Raw genomic sequence first — 12,096 nt, 5'->3', positions numbered from 1 at the left:
TACAAAACATGCGAGACCTATTGCATTGCAAATGCTTGTTTGTACTTTGTCATCTACGAGATCTTTGCAATGTTTCAAAAAAGAGAAAGATAGAGAGAGAGAGGGAGCGAGAGCGAGAGTGAAAGAAAGAAGGAAAGAACAAAAGAAAGAAAGAAAAAAGAAAGAAAGAAAAGAGAGAGAGAAAGAAAGAAAGAGAGACAGACAGAGAAAGAGCAAGAAAGTGAAAGTGAAAGGGAGAGTGGGAAAGAGAGGGAGAGAAAGAGAAAGATAGAGTAAGAGAGAGAGGGGAGAGAAAGAAAGAAAGAAAGAAAGAAAGAAAGAAAGAAAGAAAGAAAGAAAGAAAGAAAAAAGAAAGAAAGAAAGAAACAGGGAGAGAGAGAATGAGAGAGAGAGAAAAAGAGAGACAGCGAAAGAGCAAGAAAGTGAAAGAGAGAGAGAGACATGGAAAGAGAGAAAGAGAGAAAGACACACAGAGAGGGAGAGAGAGAGAGAGAGAGAATGAGAGAGAGAAAGAGAAGGGGAGAGAGAAAGAGGGAGAGAGAAAGAGAGAGCGAGAAAGAGAGGATGTGAGAGAGAGAAAGGGAGAGGGAGAGAGAAGAGGAGAGAGGGAGACAGAAAGAGAGAACGAGAGAGAAAGAAAGAGACAGAGAAAGAGCAAGCAAGTAAAAGAGAGAGAGAAAGAGAGAGAGAGACATGGAAAGAGAGAGAGAAAGACACACAGAGAGGGAGAGAGAGAGAGAGGATGAGAGAGAGAAAGAGAAAGAGAGAGAGAAAGAGGGAGAGTGAGAGAGAAAGAAAGAGAGAAAGAGAGAGCGAGAAAGAGAGGATGTGAGAGAGAGAGAGAGAAAGAGAGGGAGCTAGAGAGAAAAAGAGAGAGAACAACGGAGAAAGAAAGAGATAAGCAGAGAAAGAGGAAGAACTTGAAAGAGAGAGAGAAAGAGATAAATAGAGCAAGAAAGGAGAGGAAGAGAGAGATAGATAGAGAGAAAGAGAGAGAAAGAGAGGGAGAGAGAGAACGAGAGAAAGAAAGAGAGGCCGGATCTCTGAAGGGCCAGATTCCTGAGTTGCCCCTACAGAACATACAGCTTTTTATTTTGAGCAAAATGCATATGAAAATTGTGCTGTAAAGGTCTCTTTTAGTTTAACCCCTCCTGACAACTCAAAATGGGTGTATTCGCCATCCTCTCCCTTCTTCCTGTTTTTTTATATCTGGAAGTGCTTCCTGATGAGGTTTAATTCCTGGGACAGGTGCCTTGTTGCCTACTTGTAACTATTCTCTGACCCTGCTTCAAGGGTCAGAGCAGGGTCAGAGAATAGTTGCAAGTAGGCAACGAGGCGCCAGGAAGCACTTAGCAGCAGGTGCCCAAGTTGAAGTTAATTTCTTTGTAACCCTTTTGTAAAAGGTTACTGTTGGACCTAGGACACACCCAAGTCACATAGGGTAGCTTGGCCCTAAACAGGACGGCTTATTTCCAAAATACATGTGTGAAGTTTGCGTCTCACCCACTCTGTAACTTAGTGCCCATCCAACCAAAAATGACACTACACCTTTTCTTTTTTTATAAAAGTAGAAAAGCTTTATCCTTTCTTCAATACGTTTTACCGTTGCACTTCATTCCATACATTTCATTGTAAACATTACACCTGGAGCTCTAGTATCAGCAGGACTTCTTTTTCTAAAGAGCCTGGTCCAATTTACATTTACCAAGTATTTCAACTTTCTTTTAAATTAGGAAGAGCAGTGCGTTATTCCATCGAATCTCTTTACATTACCACTCTTGCCAAAGGCAAATTTTCAGTATTACTTCCACAGCTCTGATATCCTATCTCCAGAAACCAAGAGATGTTAACTGAAAGGCTACCTGCAGATTAGAACAATGGTTCAGTTACACATTGGTACATTTCACGTCGTTTCAGGAGAAATTCACAAAAGTAAGTTAATACAGGAAGACAGTTGGTCACATTAACCGGTCAGCGTAATGATTCACTCTAGGCAGAAAGAGCAATGGGGATTCCCACAGGCTTATAGCTACTCTCTGTGTCACTGGTAACAAGAATCCCCAGTGCGGGTCTGTCAGCCTTCAAGTAAGAAAAAGCCTCAGTCAAGCGCGGCTCCTGCTCCAAGTGTCACTCGGTCAACACCCCAGGCCTCCACACGCTCCTGATGAACTTTGAGAGAGAGCAACTAAGGTAGTGGCCCGTTCTCTCCCACTCTCCCCGCTTACTTGGTGAAACAGCTAGCTGGCTCAGCGTTCTGTCCCCGATGGCTCCGTCCTCGCTGGGGCTGGGGTCTCACGCTTTACCTCCACTACAGTTCAGGAAACGGGGGGGAATGGAAATCTGGCGCTCCTCACCGCACTCGACGAGTCTTCAGGAACTCTTCCTCCACCGGCTCCTTCCGACGTAGGCCCCTCCTTCTCTCCGCCTCTCTCAAGGGCGGACGGCCTCTTCCTGGATCGCAGCTGAGTTCGTCTTCCCCATCCACACCTCCGCTCCGCCTTCTGACACGACGCCACGCCGCTTGCGGTGCCTCTCTGCTTCCGGCAACACAGCTGCTCAGTCCGCCAGAGCCGGCTCCTTCGCCTGCACGACAGCCTCAGCGGGGCTCTCCCGCCTCCGTCAGCACGACAGCCTCAGCGGGGCTCTCCCGCCTCCGTCAGCACGACAGCCTCAGCGAGGCCGGCTCTCCCGCCTCAGTCAGCACGACCCCAGCCACCACAGAAGTAGCGCACCACAATGACGGCGCACCTCAGCGCGGATGGGGGACCCAGCCTGTGCCTGGAGCCAACGCGACAGCTTCTTCCACACTGAAGGTTGGTCCACGTTTCCAAGGTCCCTTGCGCCTCGCTTCTCTTAATAACTTCCAGTTGTCTCTAAGCGCGCTGGCACCTGCAGTCTGACTGGAAGCACTCTTTGTTAGAAGGGTTGGGTCCAGTAGTAGGGGGAGAACGTCATCCAAGTAGGTAGTCGAACTTCAGAACGATCTCCCTTAGCTCAATGCGTCTCTCCTCTGCTAACTTTGCCTCACTCCTCCTATGTCCAGTTTCCACAGCACCTCCTGAACACTGCCCAAAATGGTCGCCTGACATTCCGCCTTATATAGGCTGTCCCAAGAGGGTCCAGAAGGATCCAGGGGGTTCTGGAACTTTCCTATACTAACCCATAGGTCCAGTCCCTAAGGTGGCAGTTGTGGCAGTTGCCGGCCACCATTTTGTAGGTTGAAAATCTAGTCAGGAAGGCGTCAAGGCCTCAAGAAGAGACTATGTGGGCGAGAACACCTAACCCCTAGGCCAACACCTTACAGAAAAAAAGCTAGTGGACATAAAAAATTACGGGTTTCAAGGGGCAAAAAGGGAACAAAAATAAATAATAATAGGAGGGACAACCCAAAGGGCAGACAGGTCTAACAGTTACAAAGAAATTAGGTTCAACTTTTGCACCTGCTGCTGTAACCCTTGCTTGGCTGAAAATTCGTCCCCGCTGATTCGCGGATTTTACCGCGATTTCGCGAGATTCGCGGATCGCGAAATTGCGGAAAATCCGCAAATTCGCCCGCGAAACGGATTTTACGCCCACCCTTAATTTTTTCGGACTGATGTGGAGGACGTTTGGCTGCCTTGGTGAAGGTTGAAGGAGGAGTGACGACCCACGATTGCAGCTGTGGACGGGGGTCCTGCCTGGTGACCCGGTAACGGGCCCGCTGGTGTTCGCAGGGTTGGGATCTCCGCCTGCGGTGGCGGACCCAGGATATTATCGAAACAACTGATAAGTCCCCCTCTGCAATCGTCTGTTCCCTATTCACCTGTCCCCCTCTGAGAGATCGAGCTCGCAGGGGGAAGCCATCATGACCGACACCGAGCGAAGAGCGGTGGCGCTGACCGAGAGTGACCCGTCACTACGAACTGTGTTGGCAGCCATAGAGTCAGTTCATGTGTACGTCGAAGGCCGCATTCAGAAGATAGTAGCGCGCTTGTCTGAGATTGTACGAATTGGGCCGGACCCTACTCCACCACCAGAAATGGGAAAGACCGAGATACCCAAGATGGCCGCTTTGATAGAGGAAGCAGACCCCGTACTATGGGAGGTGTTGGTGCCTTTGACCAGTGTTTTAGGCGGTGAGAACAAGCCCGATGCCACACATGGATTGTTAAGCGTACGATCGTTGCCGACTATGGAAGGACTAATTGATGTTCCCCCTCCAGAGACTTTTGATGAGAACTGTAATCGGACTGAAACTGCGTCACTCCCCTATACATCAGCGCCGCTAAGATGGCGGACGGCTCAACGCTGGGAGGGATGTATGATGTTACAACGCAGACTATTACAACGCCTGCCTTTACAACGCGGTTTTTACATCGCAAACCTTTACAACGCATAGCGCTTAGAGGTGCTGGATAGTGGTAAGTATAATTTTCTATTTCAACTCCAGTCCCCGTGGACACTAGGGAAGGTGTAGAAAATTAAACTTATTCCCTATCCTAGAGCGCCCCCCAGCGCAATGCGTTGTAATGGTTTGCGTTGTAATGACCGCGTTGTAATGGTAGTGCGTTGTAATAGTTTCGTTGTAAAGGTTGTTTACCCGCTGGGAGTTCATAACGGAGAGGGGAGTCTCTGGACCTGACGGTGTTCACGGCACTTTCGTTCTTCTGCTGTGTCCTGCTCTGATTATTATTACAGTTTCTTTGTACTCGGACTGTCCTGTTGAAGAAGGAATTTGCCCGGAGGAGGCTCACACGTTTGATCGGAAGGGGCAAGGATGATATTGAAAGACTGGGTTTGACCTCAAGTATTGATGGACACGGGATCTGCTAAACTTATGCTTTCGGAAGGCTGGGCGGTGTTTGAAGTTTCCCTTATTGCGATCAATATTTGTTGTCCGATAGATTTCTTGACTTCAATTCTGGGGATTCTTGGTTCTGGCGGGGGGAGGGGTGACCGGGAGCCCGTACGAATCTGCCCTCCTCCACTTCTCTACTTTTGTAGTTCTCTTCTTTTAGAACCTAGTTAGTTGGGGCGACAGACACGCTGCTACTGGGGGTTAGGCGATAGCCGTTTGCAGGGGTGCAGGGGGGGGGAATGGGTTTATTGTTTTCTTTTTGTTATCGCCCATATGTTTTTTTCCCCTTTTCTCAATTTTTTTCTTAGTCTTTCCTTTACTCGTAATATTGGCAACATAGCCTGACTTTGATCCTTACATTCTAGTATCTGGTTGCCATGACTCTCCTGTTGCTTTGATTTAATAGGTGGGAGGGTTGTGAGGATCCGCATCTAAACTGTTTATTGATTATACTGATGTAAATCTTATCTTGTACACAATAGCGCGGGCCTCTCGAAGATTTTCTGTTGCTCTACGTCCATCCTGTTACTGTACCAATCCACTCTATTATCATTGTATGTTATATGGCACCGGATATGTCTGTTTATTTTCTTGTTTTCAAAATAATAAAAAGATTTATAAAAAATAAAAATAAAAAGGTGATGTATAGACTGTTTGAATTAATCTCAGCCAGTGATTGCTCAAGGTCGTGTTCCATTTTTTGCCCACAATGCTACTCTAGACAGAGGCCTACCCTATGCAAATGGTTAATGACCCTGCTCCTCATGGGAACAGTCACAGATCTACTAGACAAAGCCCCCTCCTGAAAGGAAGTATCAACCATAGACTGGTTTCAGCCTTTTTGGGCTGCTTCAGTAGAGTGCAGATTGAGTCCAATGGCACAGTGAGCACAGGACCCACGTCTGGACATGCCCGTCAAACTCAGGGTGTCAATTATAATAAAAAACAAGGTGATAGATAAAGTGATTCAATTAATCTCAGCCACTTGTGATAATTCGGGCTGCATTCCAGTCCTTCTGAAAATCTTTCATTACATGATTTTGCATAATTTTCATCCTCAGGAGACCAATATGAGCAGAATATATCTTGCAAAGAGCAGAGTTTTCCACTCAAATCAGTTTCCTGCTAGTCAATCAATCAATCAATTAATCATTTCATTTGTAAAGCGCGCTACATGCCCGTGAGGGTCTCAAGGTGCTGGAGGGTGGAGGGGGTGGGCTGCTACTGATCGAAAAGCCAGGTCTTGAGAAGTCTTCTGAAGGCCAGCAGGTCCTGGTTCTGTCGTAGGCTGGTAGGGAGTGTTCCAGGTCTTGGCAGCAAGGTAGGAGAAGGATCTGCTGCCGGCGGTGGTTTTCCGGATGCGTGGAACTGTGGCGAGGGCGAGGTTGGTGGAGCGGAGGCTGCGGGTGGGGGTGTAGAAGCTGAGTCGGTCATTGAGGTATGCTGGTCCGGCATTGTGTAGGGCTTTGTGTGCATGGATGAGGAGTTTGAAGGTGATCCTGTTGTTGACAGGGAGCCAATGCAGGCCTCTCAGGTGTGGTGTGATGTGGCTGCATCGGGGGACGTCGAGGATCAGTCGTGCCGAGGCGTTCTGGATGCGTTGCAGCCGTCTCAGGAGCTTGGTTGTTGTTCCTGCGTAGAGGGCGTTCCCGTAGTCCAGTCTGCTGGTGACGAGGGCCTGGGTGACGGTTTTTCTCGTGCCGGAGGGGATCCATTTGAAGATCCTGCAGAGCATTCGGAGGTTGTTGACGCAGGAAGCAGAGACGGCGTTGACCTGCTTGGTCATGGAGAGGGCGGAGTCGAGGATGACCCCCAGGTTGCGTGCGTGGTCGGTGGGTTCTGTGGCTGTTCCTAGCGATGTTGGCCACCAGGAGTCGTCCCAGGCTGAGGGGGTGGGGCCGAGGATGAGGACCTCCGTCTTGTCAGAATTCAGCTTCAGCCTGCTGTCCTTCATCCATTCGGCGACGGCCTTCATTCCTCTGTGGAGGTTGGCTTTGGCGGTGTGGGGGTCTTCGGTGAGGGATATGATCAGCTGGGTATCGTCGGCGTAGGAGATGATGTTGAGGCTAAGTTGTCGTGCGACGTGGGCGAGTGGTGCCATGTAGATATTGAACAGTGTCGTGCTGAGGGATGATCCCTGTGGAACGCCGCAGATGATCTCGGTGGTCTTGGAGCGGAAGGGTGGGAGGCGGACGCTCTGGGTTCTGCCGGAGAGGAAGGGTGTGGTCCAGGCCACGGCCTTCTCTTGGATTCCGGCGTCATGGAGGCGTGCTGTTAGGGTGCGGTGGCAGACCGTGTCGAAGGCTGCTGATAGGTCCAAAAGGATGAGGGCGGCTGTTTCTCCTTTGTCCATAAGGATCCTGATGTCATCGGTGGAGGCGATGAGGGCGGTCTCGGTTCTGTGGTTCCTGTGGAAGCCGGACTGGGATGGGTCCAGGATGTTGTTGTCTTCGAGGTAGCGGGTCAGCTGTTTGTTGACGATCTTCTCCGTGACTTTCGCCGGGAAAGGGAGCAGGGAGATGGGCCGGAAGTTCTTGAGGTCGTTGGGGTCCGCCTTGGGTTTCTTCGGTAGGGCGTTGATCTCGGCATGCTTCCAGCTCTCTGGAAGGTTGCTGTCTCGAAGGAGATGTTGATTGTTTTCCGGAGATGGGGTGCGATGGCTGTGCTGGCTTTGTTGAAAACGCGGTGAGGGCATGGGTCAGATGAGGATCCGGAGTGGATGGAGTTCATGGTCTTGATGGTGTCTTTGTTGCTGACGTTGGACCAGGCGGTCAGGCGATTGGTGCGGGTGGTGGTCGTAGGGGTGGTGGTCTTGGTGGTGGATGTGGAGGTGGCGGTGTCGAAGCTGTTGTGGATATCGGTGATCTTGCGGTGAAAGAAGGTGGCCAGTGAGTTGCACAGGTCTTGTAATGGTGGAATGTCGTTGGAGTTGGAGCTGGGGTTGGAGAGTTCTTTCAAGATGTTGAAGAGCTCTTTGCTGTTGTGTGCCTTGCTTTCTAGGCGGTCTTTGAAAGAGGTCCTCTTGGCGGTCCTGATGAGTTGGTGGTGTCTACGGGTGACGTTCTTGTGGGCTGTGTAGCTGTCTGGTGTTCGGTCGCGGAGCCAGCTCTTCTCTAGCTTCCGACAGGTGCGCTTGGAGGTCCGGAGGTCTTCGGTGAACCATGCGACTTTCTTGTTGGTGTGATTGGTGGCGGAGGTCTTGAGTGGGGCGAGGGTGTCAGCGCAGTCGTTGATCCACTGTTTGAGGTTGATGGCGGCGGTGTCGGGGTCGGTGGGGTCGATGGGTGGTCCCAAGGTGAGGGTGGTGGTCAGTTGGTCCTCGGTGGCCTTGCCCCAGCAGCAGCGTGGCATCTGTTGGGTGCGGTGGTGTGTGGTGGGTTTCCTGAAGGTGAATTGGACGCATCTGTGGTCTGTCCAGTGGGGTTCGGTGGTGTGGTTGAAGGAGACGTGGGGACTTGCGGAGAAGATGGGGTCCAGTGTGTTTCCTGCGGCGTGGGTCGGTGTCGTCACGAGTTGTTTGATTCCGAGGTTGGCGAGGTTGTCGATCAGGGCGGTGGAGTTGGCGTCGTTGTTGTTCTCGAGGTGAAAGTTTAGGTCCCCGAGGAGGATGTAGTCCGTGGAGGCGAGGGCGTGCGTGATGATGAGGTTGGCGATGGAGTTGCTGAACTGTGGTCGGGGTCTGGGTGGTCTGTACACGAGTGTTCCTCTGAGGGTGGTGTTGGGGTCAGTGTGGATCTGGAAGTGCATGTGCTCGGCGGTGGTGAGGGTGTCGTTGGTGGTGGTTGAGACTCTGAGAGTGTCCTTGTGGATGATGGCGATTCCCCCTCCCACTCCGTTGGTGCGGTCTCTTTGGGAGATTTTGTAGCTTTCTGGGATGGCTATGGCGACGCCTGTTGCCGAGGTGGTGTTCAGCTAGGTCTCCGTCAGGAAGGCGACGCCGGGGGTGGTTGAGTCTAGGAGGTCTCAGAGTTCGATGGCGTGCTTGCGAGCGGAGCGGGTGTTGAGGAGGATGCATCGGAGGTGGTTGGGTTCTCTTGCTGATGGTTTGGCGGGCCGGATGCTGGTGAGGCTGCAGTTCCGGCAGGTGAAGGGCCCCTGGGTGCGCTTCGGGGTGGCCCGGTAGCAGGAGTGATCTCGTCCGGGTTTGAGTGCGTGGAGGGTGCTGGAGTCGTAGTGCAGTCTGGGGTTGTGGCGGCTTCGGTGTCCAGGGGTTCTAGCGCTGGGCGCGGTCCAGGCACGGACTGGCGCAGACTTGCTTGCCTTTGGCGCGCCAGCGGCACCGGCGCGCAGCGGCCGCCATATAAGGGATGTGGGAGGGAGGGGCAGCTGGGAGGTGGGAGCGGGGCGGCGAATGGGAGCGCGGGGGGCGGGTCGCAGGGGGGCAGCGGCAGGAAGAGCGGGACGGAGAGAAGCCGAAGGCTAAAGGGGGCGGGGCAGGGGCACTATAAAGCGGGGCAGGGCAACAGGAGCAGTGAAAAATACAATGAAAAACAAATGGCACAGTTACAGAAAGTAAAATAAAACGAAAAAGGCACAGTACAAAATGGGGCGCAGAACGGGAGTAGCAGGCACAGAGCAGTGATACCAGCAGAGGGGGGGGAGCGGCGAACTCCCGAGGTGGCAGCAGCTGGCTAGGAGGCAGGGGCACACAGGCGGAGCTGTGCGGTGTGGGGGGCGGCCTGACCTGCAAGCAGGGTCAAGGGTCGCTCCCTCTACCGCGCAGCGGTCGCCATATAAGGGGATGAGGGAGGGGCAGCTGGGAGGTGGTAGCGGGGCGGCGAATGGGAGCGTGGGGGGGCGGGCCGCAGGGGGGCCGCGGCAGGAAGAGTGGGACGGAGAGAAGCCGAAGGCTAAAGGGGGTGGGGCAGGGGCGCTATACAGCGACGCAGGGCAACAGGAGCAGTGAAAAATACAATGAAAAACAAATGGCACAGTTACAGAAAGAAAAAAAAAAGAAAAAAGGCACAGTACAAACTGGGGCGCAGAACGGGAGTAGCCGGCACAGAGCAGCGATACCCGCGGATGGGGGGAAGCGGTGAACTCCCGAGGCGGCAGCAGCTGTCTAGGAGGCAGGAGCACACAGGCGGAGCTGTGCGGTGTGGGGGGCGGCCTGACCTGCAAGCAGGGTCAAGGGTCGCTCTATATTTTGGTTATTTCTTTTCCATGACGTAGGCACAAGAGGTATTGGCAAACCACATTTCATGCCAAAAGCGTGAGAGGATTAACCAAAGCAATACTGTTCAGATGCTATTCAAGTTTATTTATTTATTTAAGGTTTTTGTAGAGCGCGCAGTAACCCAGGGGCATCCCGGCGCTACGGAGGTGATGCCACAACAATAATTGTCTAAAAACTATGGGCCAGTGGAAAAAAGCCCTTACAACACAGCAGACATACATGCCTATTGCTCTGTCTGCTTTATGCTCCGTCCTTGATACCTAGAATACAGGCAAAAAAAATAGTTGGTTGCAATGATCTAAGCATTACGAATGGTTGACTCAGACTCACCATGCCAAGAGGGTGGAAACGTGCTGAAGAACAGCTAAAGACTTTTACCAATGGAAAGAGGCTGGTTTCTGTTTGTTCTCAGCATTGTATTTCAAAATATCGAGCAAAAAATGTGGTACAAAAATATCATAGTCAGAATAGCACCTACCAAAATATTGTAGATTAATTCAACATAGGTAACTTTAGATTTACTATTCTTAACTCGACACCTTTCCTATCCTTGAAGAAAATTATCAGCTATTTGAAAAGAGTTGCCAGAAAATTGTGAATTGACAAATGACCAAAATCATGTCTTGTATCTTGTGTTGAGCCCCCCAGGACCAAGAATAGTCTCTGGGCCAGATAAAGGAGGATTCACACCTGTCTAACCATAGCTTTTAATTTTGCCTCACAGGTCCTCGAGCAGCTTGAAGTTGAAGAAACGGGTCCGCCTTTGTGAGATGTGGATTGGATTCTGTCTCCAACAAATCTCAGACAAGAGTGTGAGCAGTGAATATTCGTTTGTCATTGGCTGGCCGACAACAAACTACATTGTCACATTCAGGTATGTCTTCCTTGGGCAGAGCATTCTAGAATCAAGAGTGGGAATTTGATCAATAGGACTCATTTGCAACAGATGGGACTTGAAAATTGATGGGCCTGATTCACAAAGCCAGTTGCACTCATAACGTATTTTTATGAGTGTCATTGGCAGGACTTATGCAGTCACAAAAGGAGCCTTTCAGTTATAAGTGGAGAAGTGTGGCTCACTGGTTAGAGGAGGCAGACCTGGAAGCAGAGGTCAGCCCGGGACCAGGGTTCAATTCCCGGCTCGGCGGGGTTTTGAGTCCTAAAATGTCCATGGACTCGACAATTCTCGCTCCGGTGCCTACTCGATTCACGGGTGCACACTCTGCGACTCTGGGCAATAGCTTGCTTAATCTCCACAACGGCCCCTCGCAGCGGGATGCCTGGCTTTCACCTTGCGGATACCCTGCCGAGGTTATCTCACAGGGGAATACCAGGACAGGTTCCCTAAGCAAGCGCTTAGAAACCGCTCAGTGATTTGCTCTATATAAATTCCTGTACATTTACATATAAGTCCATTTACTGCCACTTTGTATTGCCCCACCTTAATATAATGCAGGAGTAAACCCCCACACAAGGAGTAGGGACAGTGGCTGGTGCATCGGAAAGGGGTAATGGGAGGGGGGGAATTCAGGGGGGGTTGGATTAAAAAAAAATATGATAATAAAAAAGTAACTTACCTTTTCCTTTGCCACAGCGCAGCTCCACGTCTCTCCTCCGTCCTCTTCCTCACGATCTACCAGAAGCACCCAGGCTTCCGGGCTGGCCCATCCAATCACGATGCTGAGGAGGTAGCGTTGTGATTGGTCTGAGCACCCTGTTTGGACACTCAGGCTGTGCCTGGAGAGGCTGGGCATGTTCTCCACGGGGCTGTGCAACACAGCCCAATAGAGAACGTGCCAAGTGCGCCTGGCGATTTGGCTAAGCGGCTGGCCAAACTGTCAAGTGCACTTAGAGGACTGCAAACCACTCCTCTCTCTGTTTGGCGTCACAGAGCCCAACCCTGCCCTCACCTGGCTCCACTCTGCAAAGAAAAATAAAATGATAATAACACAGTGTTATCATTTTAATTTCATTTTTGTGCACTGCTGCATTAGCAGTGGGGCGACGCTCCTCCGCCTTAGCGGTGGAGGGAAACCTCCTTTACAACGCAACTTTTACAACGCACTACCATTACAATGCAACT

At 51.2% G+C, this 12,096-nt stretch overlaps 1 protein-coding gene across 3 annotated transcripts in view; it reads left to right on the top strand.

The window, feature by feature from the left end:
* LOC144752187 (rho GTPase-activating protein 20-like) overlaps positions 1 to 12,096 on the top strand; it is a 499,614-nt gene that overhangs the window by 303,011 nt on the left and 184,507 nt on the right. For all 3 annotated transcript variants that reach the window (XM_078640127.1, XM_078640125.1, XM_078640126.1), the window contains one exon: positions 10,738 to 10,887. In XM_078640127.1, the coding sequence (XP_078496253.1) occupies positions 10,738 to 10,887 (150 nt within the window). The remainder of the gene's footprint in view (positions 1 to 10,737; positions 10,888 to 12,096) is intronic.

Source organism: Lissotriton helveticus, chromosome 4_2, assembly GCF_964261635.1.
Source record: "Lissotriton helveticus chromosome 4_2, aLisHel1.1, whole genome shotgun sequence".
Lineage (NCBI taxonomy): Eukaryota > Metazoa > Chordata > Amphibia > Caudata > Salamandridae > Lissotriton > Lissotriton helveticus.
This window is presented reverse-complemented; position numbering and strand designations above follow the sequence as displayed.